The 21,427-nt window shown below is 42.1% G+C and overlaps 2 protein-coding genes across 3 annotated transcripts; both read left to right on the forward strand.

Annotated features, from left to right (window-relative positions):
- The first annotated feature begins 1,671 nt into the window (after positions 1–1,671).
- On the forward strand, positions 1,672–3,679 carry LOC128399666 (vomeronasal type-2 receptor 26-like). The gene is made up of 2 exons (XM_053361327.1): positions 1,672–1,964; positions 3,577–3,679. Exons 1-2 carry the CDS (start codon positions 1,812–1,814, stop codon positions 3,646–3,648), a joined length of 225 nt encoding a protein of 74 aa, XP_053217302.1. The 5' UTR covers positions 1,672–1,811; the 3' UTR covers positions 3,649–3,679.
- Positions 3,680–6,272: 2,593 nt separating this feature from the next.
- On the forward strand, positions 6,273–18,333 carry LOC128399654 (vomeronasal type-2 receptor 26-like). Of its 2 annotated transcripts, none has more exons than XM_053361301.1 (6): positions 6,273–6,681; positions 12,913–13,195; positions 14,589–15,452; positions 16,497–16,724; positions 16,993–17,119; positions 17,270–18,333. In XM_053361301.1, exons 1-6 carry the CDS (start codon positions 6,650–6,652, stop codon positions 18,163–18,165), a joined length of 2,430 nt encoding a protein of 809 aa, XP_053217276.1. In that variant the 5' UTR covers positions 6,273–6,649; the 3' UTR covers positions 18,166–18,333. The 2 variants fall into 2 exon arrangements, with proteins under 2 accessions (XP_053217276.1, XP_053217275.1); XM_053361300.1 differs by lacking the exon at positions 6,273–6,681 and adding an exon at positions 10,818–11,212.
- Positions 18,334–21,427: the final 3,094 nt, after the last annotated feature.

A 21,427-nucleotide genomic window follows, 5' to 3' on the forward strand; every position in this document is an offset into this window, starting at 1 on the left:
ATGATCTGTCCAGAATTCCACATGAATACTACCAACCTGGTGATCTTATTGTTGGCGGACTTGCTTCTCACCTCTTTACCTCTTTTGACAAAGCAGACTTCACAGAAAGGCTAACCACCCATCAACTTCTTAATACCTTGTAAATACTTCATGTACCAAGTAATCAGGTGGTACAGAAACATTCCCCAGTGCATTCCCCAGCATGTTCCACTGATTTTAGAGGGATTTCCTTCCAAGCAGAGGTGTCGGGGATGGGGACCATTTCAGAGCTTTTGAGCTGGCTTGGAGGGAGGGAAATGGAGATCCCACCAAATTTCCCACCAAATTTCTTCCAAGATGAGTTTCACAAGAGGAGCCACAACTTAAACTTACCTAGTTTAAGATGGAAAGCCCTTCTCTGTTCTGAATATTGAACTTCTGCTTTGAAAGTTTGGGGTGAAGTTCACCTCTCCTTTGAGGTGAAATTCTCATTCAGATGTTCTCATCTAAGTCAGGCTAGTCTTATATGACCCTCCCAGTTTAAAATGTGTCACAGGTTAGAATATGATGAGAATAACTCCATTAAGCCTGGCTACCTACTTCTCTGCATTTCAATACACCTTTTGTTCTGGGATCAGATCAATACCTGTAAATAAACAATTTGTATATGTCTAAGCCCAAAGGGCAACCTGTACACTATATTTTTATCTTGTGAGATCTTCGGATGAAAGGGGGTTTAGTAGTAGTAGTAGTAGTAGTAGTAGTAGTAGTAGTAGTATAATTAATCAGCTTCATGGTTTCACAATATTTTATGGCTTCTGTTGATGTCTCTGTGTGACTGTCAATGTCTGTAGCCTTGTAGTGTAACTATGGTGCAGGCTTGTTCGATGACAAAGGACTTGTGACAGGGGAAGGGAGGGAATTCCATATGTAGACATAGGCTGGATCAGGTCCATTCATTCCAATTGGCCTGGGCAACAACAGACTAATTGGCTGAAGGTTCTGATCAGCCAAGAAATGGCAGTTAACTGTCAGTTGGGAGAAGTAAGGACGGGGGTGTGAGGGAAAAACCAAAGAAAGCTGTGAAAGTGGACAGCTGAGGTTTAAATATTCAGCTACTTATCCCCAGTGTGTTAACCATATTTTGTGTTGAAGATCAGAACAGGTGAGCTGGTGTCTATTTCAAGGTAGGAAGCTGCCCAGTCCTTACAAATCAATTCACATTTGAACATGAAACTACCAAAATTTGCTTGCTCTAAAAAGTTATCTAAACCAAAAGAGAGCCATCATTTGAAATTTATACTTCTCCAGATTTTGCAGTGCAATCTTCTAGCCAAGTCATGTATACAAAAATGCAAATACGGATGTAAAGTATCCATCAAAATGCATGGAAATGTTGGCACACGATTTCTGTTCTCATCCTGAAGCAAAGTACTTAACCTGAGGTACTATTTCTGGATTAACGGAGTCTGTAAACTGAAGCGTTTGTAACCTGAAGGGTCTCTAACCTGAGGTACCACTGTTTTAATAAAAGTGAGCTACAAGTATAAAAGTGGGATACAATGTATTCCTTCAGGGGAAACTCCTTTCCATATATAATTGGACACAATTTCAACTAAAATGCTGAAGAATTGTCAAGCCCCCCCCTTTTTTAAATGCATAGCATATATTTCAAATATATAGCATAAAATTCTCATTGCAGTGTTGTGCCAAAGAACTACCAGCATATCCTGGCCTTGGCATTTGCTGTCAAGGAGATCAATGAGAACCCCAAGATCTTACCAAATATCACCTTAGGATTCCACATCTATGACAGTTACTTCAATGAAAGGATGACCTACCGGGCTGCTCTGAACCTTCCCTCCACATTTATACCCAACTACAAGTGCGACACCCAGAAACACCTGGTGGCAGTTATTGGGGGACTGGACTTTGATACCTCCCTCTACATGGCAGACATATTGAGCATCTACAAGATTCCCCAGGTAAAATACTGCCTTGGAATCTTCACACTCAATCACCATGATCTTTTCTATCAAAAAAACGTTTTGTAGAGTTGTGGCAGAAAAAGGAGGGTGGTCCTGCTCTTCACAAAATGTGTTTCCTGTGAGTTTTGCAAATTAAATAACCTGTGTAGCACAAAACAGATAGTAGTGAGCCATCAGAAGCATTTAAAGATGTCTGCTCTACGTGGGCAGCCTTCCCTCCCCTTCTTAGGCACACTTGCCTTTTCTCTCTGCTCTAGGTCTGAGCAGTGCCTGCCCTGACTCCTCTAACTAGTCTGGTGTCCCAAGTGCAGTGGATGTTGTGGTCATATTGGTATATTGAAGGAGGATTCAATGGCAGGACCAGTTGGTTTCTATCTCAGACAGAATGTATTAGGTGTGACCTGGCCTCACCCAATAAATCAAGAAGTGTGGGTGGTATGGGAGAAGGTGGCCCTCTAGATATATGAGTTTCCAACAAATTAGAACTTTCAAAGGTCAATACTAGGATTTTCAATAGGTGACTTTCTCTTTATGTTTGGAAATGGTCCTGTACAGAGCTTCTACTGAGGCATGCAGAGAATGGTCTGGATTGACTTTGCACTTTGGCTCATGTGTTAGCAGAAAGGTGCCCTATTTCACCGGAGGTGAAGGAGGCATGACCTACACAAGATTGGCAACAGCAGCTTACTACTCTATGGCCTTTACACCCTCATGCATTAACTAGGGTGGGGGACAGCAGCAGTGCAGGAAAGCAAGGAGGATGAACTGGAGACAGAAGATGAGGAGAAAGGAGAGCAAAGCAGGGCAGCACTCCATGGAGACCAAATCGGCCACCATCCCAACTTTCTGGAGTCTCCTTCCTGAGGCAACTGGCTCATCATGTCTCCATGGCAGGCAGTCCTTAATACACATACAATCCTTCTTCTGCATTTATGAATTATGCCTCTTTATTCCCTTTAGCTCACTTATGGTTCCTTTGCTCCAGAAGATCCTGGTCAAAGCCATTCTACTTCCTTCTATAGGATGGTGCCCAATGAAGCCCATCAGTACACTGGGATTGTTGAGTTACTTCTGCACTTTGGTTGGAAGTGGGTTGGGTTGCTCGCTGTGAATGATGACAGTGGAGAGAGATTTATTCAGACCCTGAAACCTCTGCTCTCCCAGAAAGGCATTTGCTTGGCCTTCTCAGAGACAACCCTCAAAACCACATATTTGGCAGACTTTTATTATGTGCAGTCTGACTTCATCCAAATCTGTCATGTAATTATGGAAAGTGAAGCCAAGGTTGTTGTTTTCTATGGAGGAACAACGCCCATGATTCGCTTGCGAACAATGCTAGTGCTAGGTGAAATGGAAAATATTAACAAAACATCTGAAGGCAAGGTGTGGATTCTGACAGCACAGGTGGATTTCACAGCATTGACCTATCAAATAAACTGGGATATGCAAGCCTTCCACGGTTCCCTCTGCTTTGCAGTTTATACAAATGTGGTACAAGGATTCAAAGCCTTTCTTCAGGTACAAAATCCTTTTGAGGAGAATGGAAATGGCTTTGTCAAGCAGTTCTGGGCACAGGTATTTCTCTGTTTATTTCCAAACTCCAATACAGAGGAGCAGGCCAGTGGAACCTGCACTGGAGAGGAGAAACTGGAAAATCTCCCTTCGTCTGGCTTTGAGATGAGCATAACAAGCCACAGCTACAGCATCTATAATGCTGTTTATGCCACAGCACATGCTCTACATGCCATGTTCTTGCCCAGGACCAAATACAGGGCAGCGGTGGAAGGAGGGATGCAGAGGCTTCAGAAACTGCAGCCTTGGCAGGTAATGCCGATCATAACATACAAGTTATTTGACATGGGCAGTGAAATGATCTCTTTCAGCTTTTGCCTTCTGGAAGAAGGTACAGGGTTATAAAGACTAGGACTAGCTGCCTGAGAAAGCAATTTTGGTTTTAAACTCAGTGTAAGGTAGTCTCTATGGGAGTATATTGTATTTAAATAAGGAGTACCAGAGTTTTTGGGGAGCTAACCAGGCTGAAATAGCAGGGATAGCAGGCTTGATGGTTTCTGTATGTCTGATGTAGATTTTCAATTTCGTTGTTCTGTATGGGACAATGACAATAAAGATTATCGTATTGCATTGTATCGTATCGAAATGTAGAAGACTACACTGAAAATTTTCAAGTACTGGGGGGGCCACTAGGGGCGCATTGGAAGATGGCCGACAATAAAATCTCTCCGACCCACACGAGGTAATTAAGAGGCTGTGATGGGAGTAAGCAGCCTCCCGCCCCCCCAAGCGAGTGGGGGGGACTGCCCTTGCCTGCTGTGCCCTATACCACCCCCAATTTGAGGGGGTCGGGGCACTAGGCAGTAAGCCCTTGTGTGGACTTCGGCACTCCTGGACGCTGTCTCTGATTCGCGCCTCTAGCTGCAGCAACTTCAAAAGAAACAATTAGGAGGAAGCTAATGCACATATTTCAAGGAAGAATGGGGAGTAAAGACTGCTAATTGAAGAGATCTCTGAGAAAGAAGACGGGTCGGATAAACAGGAATATATCATGAGAAGACACACCAAGGCTCAGTAGGTCGGCAACGGGACTGGATGGGGGGGAACTTCCCTTTCTTTTCTCTCTGTGATTAACCAAGAATCCCCCCCCCCCACAAGTCAGAAATGCCGCTTAAATGACCTAAGCTGATGATTTAAGACTGTGTGGAGATAATTTTCTAACCAAAAGCATGTTTTAAGGAGATCATGGAGAGTATAAGAGCTTTGGGATGACACAGTAAAAAATAGCGTCACCATTTTGGCAAGTTCTGTCAAAAGACTTATGTCTGGGAGGAGGAATGGATCTGTTTTCATATTGTGGGTGAGCCTCCTCAGAGGGACTAAAGAAGGCGACAGATTTGCGAAGATTAATGATGGAAAGAGTGCTCTTATTTATGGAAGTGATGATATATGGAAACCATCTCGATATGGTGATTGGACGAACGGAAAAATCCACACAGGATTATAACTGGTGTTTACTTGCTTAAGGAGATTATCAGAAGAGATCATAAAGAAAAAAGAAAAATATATGAATAAGATGAGATGTGGGAACAGCAAGATAAGACTGGATAGAATTATGAATATTATTTGCACAGATTTGTGGATATTAACGCAGCAGCAAGATGATGATTGGAATCACCTTCGGAACTTGAAATATGGGTCCCCCCAACAAAAAATTTAAAATTCAGCTTTCTAATTCGGAATTTATGTGATGTGATTCGATTTGTTTTGATTGGTCGGTTAATAAAAATTATTTTTTTAAAAAAATGAAAATTTTCAAGTACTGACTAGACTAGGATCCTCCGCTTAACATATGCAGATAAGCTGCTCCTCCAGTTGTTAAGCAGTAGCTGCGAATCCTGCACTGTGCTGCTCCTTTGTTAATAGGTACCTATGTTTGCAGAGAAAATGTAAGTGAAGGAGGAGCTGATTTTTCTCTGCCTGCTCCTTTACAAGCAGTTTCTCTGCACACAAGTTGAGGGGAGGATCCAAGCCTACAATGAAAGAAGGTGAGAGCACTTCAGAGAATTCATATGTAGGCTGAGTTTCCCCAATGCCAAAAGCCTTTGTTGCCCATTTGCTCCCAAAGTGAAGGGAAGTGACATAGACGAAGCCTGGTAGGACAGCTTACCCCATGGCATTATCCCGCTTTGTGTGTTGATTAGATGTCTGCATGATGGTTATATGAGGCTGGTTACCCTACAATTCTCTTCCATGGGGTGGGAGATATCCAAGGGGTGGGAACTGAAATCCATGGACTTTTTCCTCGTTTCTTCTTGGTCGGGAATGCATTAGGATTTTCCCTATAGGAGAGAAAGGAAATCATTGGCTCTCTCTGTGAATGCTTGCCTTACGTACCATTTGAAATGAGTGGATTTACCACTTGAAATGAGTGGATTCTGCTTGCATAGCAGTTCCTGCCAGTACTGAATGCTGGAGGCATCCTGAGTGTCAGTAAGGAGAGACATATGCATTACTTCATAGTTCCTATTTTTCTTCCAATGCAGCTCCATCCCTTCCTTAGCAGTGTCTCCTTTAACAACTCTGCTGGAGAAACGGTATCTTTCAGTGAGATCAGGGAAGTAGAAGCTGGCTTTGATATTGCCAACATAGTCACTTTTCCAAATAACTCCTTCATGAGAGTCAAGGTCGGAAGACTGGGTGGGGAGGCTGCACCAGGCCAACGGATTTCCATTGTTGACAACAGAATGGTGTGGCACCAAAGCTTTCACCAGGTGAGGCATAATTCCTACATCCATGAGAGACGGGAAAAGAGAATATCTTTAACATATAGAGATAGGAAAAGAGAATATATTTAATATTACATTCCAACAGATCACGCTCCATTTGAGATATTTGTTGCCCAGATTTGTCAGGTTGAGTACACTTTTTGTAAAGCATGAATAGAAAAATGAGTAGTTTGGCTCTGAGTTTGGAATAAGTATTTTAGTGTCTTCCTATTTCTAGTTGGGGGTAGGTTGAAATACTACTAATTTCTGTGTGCTAAAATGTTTATGTGTTTATTTAAATGGGCAGGTTTCACCCCTTTCGTTATGTAACCCAAGTTGCCCTCCTGGTTCCAGGAAGGAAAAGAAGGAGGGGGAGCCATTCTGCTGCTATGATTGTGCTCCATGTCCTCAAGGCAAGATTTCATCACAGAAAGGTAGGAGACACAATATATACATGGTACTTTTCAAATGTATAAAGGAGACATCTGTGATATTTCTATTTTAACCTTAAGAGTTTCACACTGGTAGCATTTGTAGTTGCTATCCAGAACATCTCAAATCTGAATATATTATTTTCTCTCCAGATATGGATGATTGTGTTGGGTGCCCCGAAGACCACTTTCCACACAGGAACCAATCGCAATGCATTCCAAAGACCATCAGCTTCCTGTCTTTTAAAGAGCCTCTGGGGATGAGCTTAGCATTGTTGGCTCTTTCTCTCTCTCTCCTCACAGTGGTGGTCCTAGTCATCTTCATTAAACACCAAGACACACCCATTGTCAGAGCAAACAATCGGGACCTCACCTACACTCTCCTCACTTCCCTCCTGCTCTGCTTCCTCTGCCCATTGATCTTCCTCAGCCCTCCAGAAAGAGTGAGCTGCCTGCTCCGACAAATGGCTTTTGGCCTTGTTTTCACAGTGACCGTTTCTTGTGTTCTGGCCAAGACGATTACGGTGGTTCTAGCCTTTGTGGCCACCAAACCAGGATCCCGAATGAGGAAGTGGGTGGGGAAAAGACTGGCAAGCATCATTGTGTTTTCTTGTTCCCTTATCCAAGCAGGCATTTGTGCTGTGTGGTTAGGAACCTCTCCCCCATTCCCTGATTCTGACATGCAGTCTGTGATGAGGGAAATCATTCTAGGCTGTAACGAAGGGTCAGTTGTCATGTTTTACTGTGTCCTGGGCTACATGGGCTTTTTGGCCATTCTCAGCTTTGTTGTGGCCTTTTTTGCCAGGAAACTGCCTGACAGCTTTAATGAGGCTAAATTCATCACCTTCAGCATGTTGCTCTTTTGTAGTGTTTGGATCTCCTTTGTTCCGGTCTACCTGAGCACCAAGGGGAAATACATGGTGGCTGTGGAGATCTTCTCCATCTTGGCCTCCAGTGCTAGCTTACTGGGCTCCATCTTTGCTCCCAAATGCTACATCATTGTGTTAAGGCCTGATTTGAACTGCAAGGAGAAGTTAATAAAGAATAAATAACAAATTAACCTAACATCTCTGTTTTTTGTTCTATCAGAATATGGGCAAATTAATCTCTCTTTTTCTACATCATATAACCATGTTGTATTTTATCTGTTACAATTCCTATGTGATTCTCCAGTAAGTAAGGTTTCAGTGGAACTGCTACCGTCAGGATTAATCAGTAGCATTGATTTCAGTAGTTACAGGCAATATTTGCTGCACAATTTCTGGTTTTTTATTTTTTTATTTATTTAGCTACTTTTCAATTTCTATACTACTTTATATTTTTAATAAAAATCTCTAAGTGGTGTACAGCATATCAAAACAAATAAAACAATAATGCAATAGCTGGGTGATGTTGCTCCGGCCTCATTGGTCTTACTTATAACAAGGGTGGTATTGCTAAAGGGCTTTGGTTCAGAAGATGGGACTGGTTGGTTCTGAATGAATATTTTGAAGGAAAACCGTTTTGAACATGAGTGCAATAAAAATCCTTTTAATTAGAAAATACAATATTATCACACATTCTTTGAAAAATGGTGGAACAAGAAATTTGGTAAATAAAAAGACCATTTTATTCCATAACCCACTATGAATACTGAATACATCTGGGCAATTGTAAAGCTAATTCTATCTTACATCTTGATATCTCAAATACGTTAATTAACCATTCCTTTTATATTTGCTCATCCTTTTTTCTTTATTACATCTATATACCACCCCTCCAAATAGTTCTTTGTTTCACATCTTCACATTTTTTGGGGCAGTCTATATGTTTCCATATCTGAGGTGTTTTGTCTATTAGGAGCACAAATAGCTGCTTCTGCTTATAATAATAATATAATAATAATTTATTATTAAAACCCAACTCATCTGGCTGTTTTCTCCCAGCCATTCTGGGCAGCTTCCAGCACAATATTAAAATACAATGATTCATCAAATATTAAAAGCTTCTCTAAACAGGGCAGCCTTCTAAAAGTCTGATTGTTGTTTATATCTTTGACATCTGATGGGAGGGCGTTCTACGGGGTGGGCGCCACTACCAAGAAGACCCTCTGCCTGCTTCCCTGTAACCTCACTTTTCGCAGTGAGGGAACCACCAGAAGGCCCTTGGCGCTGGACCTCTGTGTCTAGGCTGAAAAATGGGGATGGAGACACTCCTTCATGTATACTGGGCCGAGGCCATTTAGGGCTTTAAAGGTCAGCACCAACACTTTGAATTGTGCCCAGAAAATTACTGGGAGCCAATGTAGGTCTTTCAGGACAGGTGTGAGGTGGTCTCGGCGGCCTCTCCCAGTCACCAGTCTAACTGCCGCATTCTGAATTAGTTGTAGTTTCTGGGTTACTTTCAAAGGTAGCCCTACACAGAGCCCATTGCAGTAGTCCAAGCAGGAGATAACCAGAGCATGCACCACTCTGGCAAGACAGTCCAAGGACAGGTCGGGTCTCAGCCTGCGTAGCAGATGGAGCTGGTAGACAGCTGCCCAGGACACAGAATTGACCTGCGCCTCCATGGACAGCTGTGAGTCCAAAATGACTCCCAGGTTGCACATCTGGTCCTTCAGGGGCACAGTTACCTCATTCTGGACCAGGGAGTCCTCCACACCAGCCCACCCCCTGTCCCCCAGAAACAGTACTTCTGTCTTGTCAGGATTCAACCTCAATCTGTTAGCTGCAATCCATCCTCCAACCGCCTCCAGACACTCACACAGAACTTGCAAAGAATGTGTGGTTTCTGAACACCTTCTCAGGGTTAATTTCCCAATGCTGCAGGACATGTAAAGGAGACGAGAGAGATGGAGTGGGGTTTTCTAGTTCTAGTTTAACCATAGGGGCCCAGCCTATGGTCCTCCATGTGCAAACAAGTAAAAGAGATGGGTTATACCTGTCAGAGTTAGGTAAGTTGAGGGTTATGGAAAGATGAGCTGGGCCCTTTGGGAAAACCAGCCCTGACAGCAGCCCTACATACCACATTCAGATGAAATCCTACAATAAGAAGTGAAAGCAGCAAATAGAAGCAAATACGTTATTGAGAGACTGCAGGACCAAACAGAACCATTTTACCTTAAAATTACATTTAAGGAAGATACCAAGACACTCTTGGAATTTGAGCAGGGCCCCAAAACAGCAGAAACTAGCTTACCTCACCCTAATTACAACCTTTAGAATCATAGGCCCCACCAGCAGGCTTTATCCAGAAATATATGGCCTATTGCTCTCTATCAGTCTACCGAAGAAGCGCAACATTTAAGGTCTTAGCTGGTTGCTACAAATTCAGAAACCATGGCTCTCTTGGACTCCTATACCAATAATTTGGAGCTTTCACCACTGTAACTAAGCCAAGTATTACTGCCTGTGTTTTCTGACTGATGTATGGAGAAACACATGAACCTGACCTTTGAAGCGTTTGTAAGTAAGCCAGTTTTCACTGACCAGATGTGTGGTCCTTTTCAATGGTAAGAGGAGAGGGAAGTTTTGGAACTCATGGGAGTATATTTTTAAGATCCAACAACCTATATTTCCACGCTTTACTTTGCTGAATATTTTGTGATTTGAAATATCTGCTGGGGTTCTCTCACCAAAGAGTACTTGCCCCAAACCTGGATCTTGGCATCCAGGGAATTCTCCCTTTTTATACTTAATTTTCCTTGCAACCTACACAAATCATCTGTCATAACTCAATCTCTTTCACAATTTTTCAGTCTTAGTATGATTGTCAGTAAATTAATGAACAGATGTTCAGGGGGAATTTTTGGAGGTCAGACTTATCATTTCCACTCTTCAGATGAAGCTTTTCAGCACTGATAGCAGACTGGGCCACTGTTCTTTTCTTACTCCTTGTAGTTATTTTTGCATGCTTTTTTGTCGTCCCATAAATAGACAGAAACCATTTTGATGAAATAACACAAGCATGTGCTGGTGTTTTTTCATTTTGTTGTTTTTGATGTAGAGAGACCTAGTTATCATCACAGCTGTAATTATCAATCTTGCCATGACTAAGTCTCTCTTGAATAATGTCTCCATAGATTTCCAGACAATATTAGCCAGAGTCTAAACATGGGCATAAAACACCTTCCTGCTATTCTAAGCAAGGGAGAAGGAAGAGGAAGAGAAAGGATTTCTGCTTTTCTCTTTTTTGAGATGTAAAATAGGATTTTAATCTGTGAATTGGTAGGGAAGTGCTGTTCCTGTCAAGGCAGAGTATTGTACTGAGCGTGGTTCTGAAGCTAAGGTTCATTTTCCAGCTGGAAATGAGGGTGTCGGATGAGAAAGAATATTTGCCTCAGTATGTTGCTGTTTGTTGTGCCCATTCTCTTTCATCTGCCACATATGGTGTGCAAACATACATGTTGCACCATCCATGATCTGTCCAGAATTCCACATGAATACTACCAACCTGGTGATCTTATTGTTGGCGGACTTGCTTCTCACCTCTTTACCTCTTTTGACAAAGTAGACTTCAAAGAAAGGCTAACCACCCATCAACTTCTTAATACCTTGTAAATACTTCATGTATCAAATAATCAGGTGATACAGAAACATTCCCCAGCGCTAACCAGGCTTACTGAGAAGCATGTTCCACTGATTTTAGAGGGATTTCCTTCCAGGCAGAGGTGTCGGGGAGGGGGGACCGTTTCAAAGCTGAAGAGTTGGCTTGGAGGGAGGGAAATGGAGATCTGAATGTGTCATCAGTGAGATGAGAGAGTCTTTCTTTCATTCATGTGTTCTCTCCTCCCCACACCCCACCAAATTTCTTCCAAGACGAGTTTCACAAGAGGAGCCACAACTTAAACTTACCTAGTTTAATATGGAAAGCCCTTCTCTGTTCTGACTATTGAACTTCTGCTCTGAAAGTTTGGGGTGGAGCTCACCTCTCCTTTGAGGTGAACTTCTCATTCAGATGTTCTCATCCAAGTCAGGCTAGTCTTATATGACCCTCCCTATTTAAAATGTGTCACAGGTTAGAATATGATGAGAATAACTCCATTAAGCCTGGCTACCTACTTCTCTGCATTTCAATACACCTTTTATTCTGGGATCAGATCAATACCTGTAAATAAACAATTTGTATATGGCTAAGCCCAAAGGGCAACCTGTACACTATATTTTTATCTTGTGAGATCTTCAGATGAAGGGTGGTATATTATTAATATTATTTTATCATTATTATTATTAATCAGCTTTGTGGTTTCAAAATATTTCATGGCTTCTGTTGATGTCTCTGTGTGACTGTCAGTGTCTGTAGCCTTCTGCTGTCACTATGGTGCAGGCTTGTTCGATGACAGAGGACTGGTGACAGGGGAAGAGAGGGAATTTCATTTATAGACAGGGCTGGATCAGGTCCATTTATTCCAATTGGACCGGGCAACAACAGATAATTGGCCAAAGGTTCTGATCAACAAAGAAATGGCAGTTAACTGTCAGTTGGGGCAGTTGGGTAATGGCAGTTAACTGGAGGGAGGTGTGAGGGGAAAACCAAAGAAAGCTGAGGTGAAAGTGGACAGCTGAGGCTTAAATATTAAGCTATATTTTGTGTTGAAGATCAGAACAAGTGAGCTGGTGTCTACTTTAAGGTAAGAAGCTGCTCAGTTCTTACAAATCAGTTCACATTTAAATATGAACCTACCAAAATTTGCTTGCTCTAAAAAGGTATCTAAACCAAAACAGCCTTCATTTGAAATTTATATTTCTCCAGATTTTGCAGTGCAATCTTCTAGCCAAGTCATGTATGCAAAAATGCCTATACGGATGTAAAGTTTCCATCAAAATGCATATACAGTGGTACCTCGGGTTAAGAGCGGAATTCATTCTGGAGATCCGTTCTTAACCTGAAACTGTTTGTAACCTGAGCTATCACTTTAGCTAATGGGGCCATCCGCTGCCACCGCACCGCTAGAGCATGATTTCTGGTCTCATCCTGAAGCCAAGTACTTAACCCGAGGTACTGTTTCTGGGTTAGCGGAGTCTGTAAACTGAAGCGTCTGTAACCTAAAGCGTCTGTAACCTGAGGTACCACTGTATTAATAAAAGTGAGCTACAAGTATAAAAGTGGGATACAATGTATTCCTTCAGGGGAAAGACCTTTGCATATATAATAGGGCACGATTTGCACTAAAATCCTGAAGAATTGTCAAGCCATCCCCCTTTTTAATTTGCATAGCATATATTTCAAAAATAAAGCATGAAATTCTCATTGCAGTGTTGTGCCAAAGAACTACCAGCATATTCTGGCCTTGATATTTGCTGTCAAGGAGATCAATGAGAACCCCAAGATCTTACCAAATATCACCTTAGGATTCCACATCTATGAAAGTTACTTCAATGAAAGGATGACCTACCAGGCTGCTCTGAACCTTCCCTCCACATTTATACCCAACTACAAGTGCGACACCCAGAAACACCTGGTGGCAGTTATTGGAGGACTGGACTTTGATACCTCCCTCTACATGGCAGACATATTGAGCATCTACAAGATTCCCCAGGTAAGATACTGCCTAGGACTTTTCACACTCAATCACCATGATATTTTCTTTCCAAAAATGTTTTGTAGAGTTGTGGCTGAAAAAGGAGGGTGGTCCTGCTCTTCACAAAATGTATTTCCTGTTTGCTTTGCAAATTAAATAACCTGTGTAGCACAAAACAGATAGTAGTGAGCCATCAGCAGCATTTTAACAAGTCCGCTCTAGGTGGGCAGTCCTATTTCCCCTTCTTAAGCACACTTGCCTTTTCTCTCTGCTCTAGGTCTGAGCAGTGCCTCCCCTGACTCCTCTAACCAGTCTGGTGTCCCAAGTGCAGTGGATGATGTGGTCCTATTGGTATATTGAAGGAGGATTCAATGGCAGGACCAGTTGGTTTCTATCTCAGGCAGCAGAATGTATTAGGTGTGACCTGGCCTCACCCAATAAACCAAGAAGTGTAGGTGGTATGGGAGAAGGTGGCCCTCTAGATATATGAGGTTCAGACAAATTAGAGCTTTCAAAGGTCAATACTAGGATTTTCAATAGGTGACTTTCTCTTTATGTTTGGAAATGGTCCTGCACAGAGCTTCTACTGAGGCATGCAGAGAATGGTCTGGATTGGCCAACAAATGTTGCACTTTGGCTCATGTGTTGCCAGAAAGGTCCCCTCTTTTCACCGGAGTTGAAGGAGGCATGACCTACACAAGATTGGCAACAGCAGCTTACTACTCTATGGCCTTTACACCCTCATGCATTAACTAGAGCTAAACATCCTAATTATATAAGGCTCCAACATATACCATTGTTGGGGCTCAGGAAACACCACCCCCACCCCAGCCCTGCTTTCCGCCCTCCTGACTGAGAAGGTACTGTGTTTGTGGGAGACAGCTCATCTCACCTTACTTCCTTACTCCAGTTCCTCAGAAAACACACCTCCACATTCCATTCTGCAAATTGACATTTCTTCCAACTTTGCCTATGGCTTACTGGCTGGAGACTGAAGCTGCCCTTTTGCAAATCTGGAAGCCTGCCTGTCAGGAGGCAGCTGTGCACACATTCTGGCATTTGTGAGTGATTCTGTGTGTCTGTAGTACAATAGAGGTTTGGAAAGGAAGGGAAGGTGGGACGTCATAAAATGTTGTGATGAAACAAAGCGAATGAAATGGAGAAGGAAAATTAGGGAGAGGGACAACAGCAGTGCAGGAAAGCAAGGAGAATGAACTGGAGACAGAAGATGAGGAGAAAGGAGAGCAAAGCAGGGCAGCACTCCAGGGAGGCCAAATCGGCCACCCTCCCAACTTTCTGGAGTCTCCTTACTGAGGCAACTGGCTCATCTTGTCTCCATGGCAGGCAGGCCCTGAATACACATACAATCCTTCTTCTGCATTTATGAATTATGCCTCTTTATTCCTTTTAGCTCACTTATGGTTCCTTTGCTCCAGAAGATCCTGGTCAAAGCCAATCTACTTCCTTCTATAGGATGGTGCCCAATGAAGCCCATCAGTACACTGGGATTGTTGAGTTACTTCTCCACTTTGGTTGGACGTGGGTTGGGCTGCTCGCAGTGGATAATGACAGTGGAGAGAGATTTATTCAGATCCTGAAACCTCTGCTCTCCCAGAAAGGCATTTGCTTGGCTTTCTCAGAGACAACCCTGAAAACCACATATTTGGCAGAGTTTTATGATTTGCAGTCTGACTTGATCCAAATCTATCATGTTATTATGGAAAGTGAAGCCAAGATAGTTGTTTTCTATGGAGGAACAACGTCCATGATTCGCTTGCGAATAATGCTAGTGCTAGGTGAAATGGAAAATATCAACAAAACATCTGTGGGCAAGGTGTGGATACTGACAGCACAGGTGGATTTCACAACATTGACCTATCAAATGAGCCTGGATATGCAAGTCTTCCATGGTTCCCTCTCCTTTGCAGTTCATTCAAATGTGGTAAAAGGATTCAAATTCTTTCTTGAGGCACAAAATCCTTTTGAGGCAAATGGAAATGGCTTTGTCAAGCAGTTCTGGGAACAAGCATTTCTCTGTTTATTTCCAAACTCCAATACAGAGGAGCAGGCCAGTGAAACTTGCACTGGCGAGGAGAAGCTGGAAAATCTCCCTTCGTCTGGCTTTGAGATGAGCATAACAAGCCACAGCTACAGCATCTATAATGCTGTTTATGCCACAGCACATGCTCTACATGCCATGTTCTTGCCCAGGACCAAATACAGGGCAGCGGTGGAAGGAGGGATGCAGAAGCTTCAGAAACTGCAGCCTTGGCAGGTAATGCTATCATAACATACAAGTTATTTGACATGGGCAGTGAAATGATCTCTTTCAGCTTTTGCCTTCTGGAAGAAGGTACAGGATTATAAAGACTAGGACTAGCCACCTGAGAAACAGTTTTTATTCAATTGTGATTTTGGTTTTAAACACATTGTAAGGTAGTCTCTATGGGAGTCTATTGTATTTAATTAAGGGGTATCAGAGTTTTTGGGGAACTAGCCAGGCTGGGATAGCAGGCTTGTTGGTTTCTGAATGCCTGCTGTAGATTTTCAATTTCGTTGTTCTGTATGGGACAATGAAAATAAAGATTATCGTATTGTATCGTATCATACCGAAATGTAGAAGACTACACTGAAAATTTTGAAGTACTGACTGTAGACTAGGATCCTCCGCTTAATGTATGCAGATAAGCTCCTCCTGCAGTTGTTAAGCAGTAGCTGCAAATTCTGCACTGTGCTTCTTCTTTGTTAGTAGGTATCTATGTTTGTAGAGAAACTGTAAGTGAAGCAGGATCTGATCTTGCTCTGTCCTGCTCCTTTACAAGCAGTTTCTCTGAACACAAGTTAAGGGGAGGATCCAAGCCTACAATGAAAGAAGGTGAGAGCAGTTCAGAGAATTCACATATAGGCTGAGTTTCCCCAGAGCCAAAAGGCTTTGTTGCCCATTTCCTCCCAAAGTGAAGCGAAGTGACATGGACAAAGCCTGGTAGGACAGCTTGCTCCATGGCATTAACCCCCTTCATGCATTGATTAGACGTCTGCATGATGGTTACATGTGGTCGATTACCCTACGATTCTCTTCCGTGGGATGTGACATATCCAAGCAATGGGTACTGGTCGGGAATACATTAGGATTTTCCGTATAGGAGAGAAAGGAAATCATTGGCTCTCTCTGTGAATGCTCACCTTACGAACCAATTCCAGTGAGTGGATTCTGTTTGCATAGCAGTCCCTGCCAGTACTGAATGCTGGAGGCATCCTGAGTGTCAATAAGGAGAGACATATGCATTACTTCATAGTTCCTATTTTTCTTCCAATGCAGCTCCATCCCTTCCTTAGGAGTGTCTCCTTTAACAACTCTGCTGGAGAAACGGTATCTTTCAGTGAGAGCAGGGAAGTAGAAGCTGGCTTTGATATTATCAACATAGTCACTTTTCCAAATAACTCCTTCAGGAGAGTCAAGGTTGGAAGACTGGGTGGGGAGGCTGTCCCAGGCCAGCGGATTTCCATTGATGACAACAGAATGGTGTGGCACCAGAGCTTTCACCAGGTGAGGCATAATTCCTACATCCATGAGAGAGAGGGAAAGAGAATATCTTTAACAATGCATTCCAACAGATCACGCTCCATTTGAGATATTTGTTCCCCAGATGGTCAGGTTGAGCACACTTTTTATAAAGCATGAATAGAAAAATGAGTAGTTTGGCTCTGAGTTTGGAATTCGTATTTTAGTGTCTTCCTATTTCGAGTTCTGGGTGGGGGAAAATAATACTAATTTCTGTGTGGTAAAATGTTTATGTGTTTATTTAAATGGGCAGGTTCCACCCCTTTCACTATGTAACTCAAATTGCCCTCCTGGTTCCAGGAAGGAAAAGAAGGAGGGGGAGCCATTCTGCTGCTATAATTGTGCTCCATGTCCTCAAGGCAAGATTTCATCACAGAAAGGTAGGAGACACAATATATACATGGTACTTTTCAAATGTATAAAGGAGACATCTGTGATATTTCTATTTTAACCTTAAGAGTTCCACACCGGTAGCATTTGTAGTTGCTATCCAGAACATCTGAAATCTGAATATATTGTTTTATCTCCAGATATGGATGACTGTGTTGGGTGCCCCGAAGACCACTATCCACACAGAGATCAATCGCAATGCATTCCAAAGACCATCAGCTTCTTGTCTTTTAAAGAGCCTCTGGGGATGAGCTTAGCATTGTTGGCTGTTTCTCTCTTTCTCCTCACAATATGTGTCTTTGCCATCTTCATTAAACACCAGGACACACCACTTGTCAGAGCAAACAATCGGGACCTCACCTACACTCTCCTCACTTTCCTCCTGCTCTGCTTCCTCTGCCCATTGATCTTCCTCAGCCCTCCAGAAAGAGTGAGCTGCCTGCTCCGACAAATGGCTTTTGGCCTTGTTTTCACAGTGACTGTTTCTTGTGTTCTGGCCAAAACGATCACGGTGGTTCTGGCCTTTGTGGCCACCAAACCAGGATCCCGAATGAGGAAGTGGGTGGGGAAAAGACTGGCAAGCGCCATTGTGTTTTCTTGTTCCCTTATCCAAGCAGGCCTTTGCACTGTGTGGTTAGGAAGCTCTCCCCCATTCCCTGATTCCGACATGCAGTCTGTGATGAGGGAAATCATACTAGGCTGCAACGAAGGGTCAGTCGCCCTGTTTTACTGTGTCCTGGGCTACATGGGTTTTTTGGCCATTTTCAGCTTTGTTGTGGCCTTTTTTGCCAGGAAACTGCCTGACAGCTTTAATGAAGCCAAATTCATCACCTTCAGCATGTTGTTGTTTTGTAGTGTTTGGATCTCCTTTGTTCCAGTGTACCTGGGCACCAAGGGGAAATACATGGTGGCTGTGGAGATCTTCTCTATCTTGGCCTCCAGTGCTGGCTTATTGGGCTCCATCTTTTTCCCAAAATGCTACATCATTGTATTGAGGCCTGATTTGAACTGCAAGGAGAAGTTAATAAAGAAGTAATAACAAATTAACCTATCATCTCTGTTTATTTGTTCTATCAGAATGTGGGCAAATTAATCTCTCTTTTTCTACATCGTATAACCATGCTGTATTTTAACTGTTACAATTCCTATGTGCAATTCCTTTTAAAATCCTCTGTGGTCTTTATGAAATAGGGGTCAAAAACCGTTTTCATCGTTTGGGAAACTAAGAAACTGTCATGGGTACTGGAAAGTATGAAGGCCTGACTAGAACACCAGATGGTGGTTAATTATACACTGAAAAAGAGAAAACAATACATTGGGAGGCTTAGAAAGCTTCTCCTTATTCTTTTCTATGTGATTCTCCAGTAAGTAAGGTTTCAGTGGAACTGCTACTGTCAGGATTAATCAGTATCACTGATTTCAGTAGTTACAGGCAATATTTGCTACACAATTTCTGGTTTTTTATTTTTTTATTTATTTAGCTACTTTTCAATTTCAATAAAGCTTTAAATTTTTAATAAAAATCTCAAACTGGTGTACAGCATATTAAAACAAATAAAACAATAAAACAATAGCTGGGCGATGTTCTTCCAGCCTCATGAGGAGCCTCTTCAGTAGGGCTGGTGAGTCTGGGCCTCGCCCCCTAGGCCAGTTGGAAAAGGTCTTGAGGAGAGCGACCTTCACGCCTCACAGCTGGGTGATGTTCCTCTGGCCTCATTCTTCTTACTTATAACAATGGTGGTATTGCTAATGGGCTTTGGTTCAGAAGATGGGACTGGTTAGTTCTGAATGAATATTTTGGAGAAAAAGCATTTTGAGCATGAGTACAATAAAAGTCCTTTTAATTGGAAAATACAATATTATCTCACATTCTTTGAAAAATGGTGGAACAAGAAGATTGGTAAATAAAAAGACCATTTTATTCCATGACCCACTATGAATACTGAATACTTCTGGGCAATTGTAAAGTTAATTCTCTCTTACATCTTGATATCTCAAATACATTAATTAACCATTCTTTTTGTATTTGCTAATCATTTTTTCTTTATTACATCTATATATCGCCCCTTAGAATTGCCTTAGAATTACATTTAAGGAAGATACCAAGATGCTCTTGGAATTTTAGCAGTCCCCAAAACAGCAAAAACTAGCTTACCTCACCCTAATTACATAACATACATGGCCTATTGCTCTCTATCAGTCTACCCAAGAAGCGCAACATTTAAGGTCTTAGCTGGTTGCTACAAGTTCAGAACTCATGGCTCTAAGAAGCCTCTCTTGGACTCCTATTCCAATAATTTGGAGCTTTCACCACTATAACTAAGCCAAGTGTTACTGCCTGTGTTTTCTGACTGGTGTATGGAGAAACACATGAACCTGACCTTTGAAGAATTTGTATGTAAACCAGTTTTTCACAGACCAGATGTGTGGTCCTTTTCAATGGTAAGGGGAGAGGGAAGTTTTGGAACTCATGAGGGTATATTTTTAAGATCTAACAACCCATATTTTCACACTTTACTTTGCTGAATTTTGTGATTTGAAATCTCTGCTAGGGTTCTCTCACCAAAGAGTACTTGCCCCAAACCTGGATCTTGGCGTCCAGGAAATTCTCCCTGTTTATACTTAATTTTCCTTGCTACCTACACAAATTATCTGCCATAACTCAATCTCTTTCACAATTTTTCAGTTTTAGTAGAATTGTCAGTAAATTAATGAACAGATGTTCAGGGGGAATTTTTAGAGGTCAGACTGATCATTTCCACTGTTCAGATAAAGCTTTCCAGCACTGATAGGAGACTGGGCCACTGTTCTGTCCTTTTCTTCCTCCTTGTAGTTATTTTTGCATGTTCTTTTGTTGTCCCATAAATGGACAGAAACTACTTTTGATGAAATAACAGAAGCATGTGCTGGTGTTTTTTCTAGTCATTTTGTTGTTTTTGATGTAGAGAGACCTAGTTATCATCACAGCTGTAATTATCAATCTGTTGGGTCTCTGGACCGTAATAAAGATTGATTGAATTATCAGTCTCGTCATGACTAAGTCTCTCTTGAATAATGTCTCAATAGATTTCCAGACAATACCAGCCAGAGTCTAAACATGGGCATAAAACCCCTTCCTGCCATTCTAAGCAAGGGAGAGGTAAGAGGAAGAGGGAGGATTTCTGCTTTTCTCTTTGTTGAGGTGTAAAATAGGATTTGAATCTGTGAATTGGTAGGGAAGTGCTGTTCCTGGCAGAATATTGTACTGAGCGTGGTTCTGAAGCTGAGGTTCATTTTCCAGCTAGAAATGAGGGTGTCGGATGAGAAAGAATATTTGCCTCAGTATGTTGCTGTTTGTTGTGCCCATTCTCTTTCATCTGCCTCATATGGTGTGCAAACATACATGTTGCACCATCCATGATCTGTCCAGAATTCCACATGAATACTACCAACCTGGTGATCTTATTGTTGGCGGACTTGCTTCTCACCTCTTTACCTCTTTTGACAAAGCAGACTTCAAAGAAAGGCTAACCACCCATCAACTTCTTAATACCTTGTAAATACTTCATGTATCAAGTAATCAGGTGGTACAGAAACATTCCGCAGCGCTAACCAGGCTTACTGAGAAGCATGTTCCACTGATTTTAGAGGGATTTCCTTCCAGGCAGAGGTGTCGGGAAGGGGGGACCATTTCAGAGCTTTTGAGTTGGCTTGGAGGAGTCAGTGAGATGAGAAAGTCTTTCTTTCATTCATGTGTTCTCTCCTCCTCACATCCCACCAAATTTCTTCCAAGAAGAGTTTCACAAGAGGAGCCACAACTTAAATTTACCTACTATAAGATGGAAAGCCCTTCTCTGTTCTGAATATTGAAGTTCATCTCTGAAAGTTTAGGGTGAAGAGTCTTAAAAGCTCACCTCTCCTTTGAGGTGAAATTCTCATTCAGATCTTCTCATCCAAGTCAGGCTAGTCTTATATGACCATCCCAGTTTAAAATGTGTCACAGGTTTGAATATGATGAGAATAACTCCATAAAGCCTGGCTACCTACTTCTCTGCATTTCGATACAGCTTTTTTGTAGGATCAGATCAGTACCTGTAAATAACCGATTTGTATATCTCTAAACCCAAAGGGCAGCCCGTACACTTTATTTTTATCTTGTGAGATATATTATTATTATTAATCAGCTTCGTGGTTTCAAAATATTTCAAAATATTTCATGGCTTCTGTTGATGTCTCTGTGTGACTGTCAATGTCTGTAGCCTTCTGCTGTAACTATGGTGCAGGCTTGTTCAATGCCAGAGGACTGGTGACAGGGGAAG

The sequence above is a fragment of the Podarcis raffonei genome, chromosome 13 (assembly GCF_027172205.1).
Source record: "Podarcis raffonei isolate rPodRaf1 chromosome 13, rPodRaf1.pri, whole genome shotgun sequence".
In the NCBI taxonomy this organism is placed as follows: domain Eukaryota; kingdom Metazoa; phylum Chordata; class Lepidosauria; order Squamata; family Lacertidae; genus Podarcis; species Podarcis raffonei.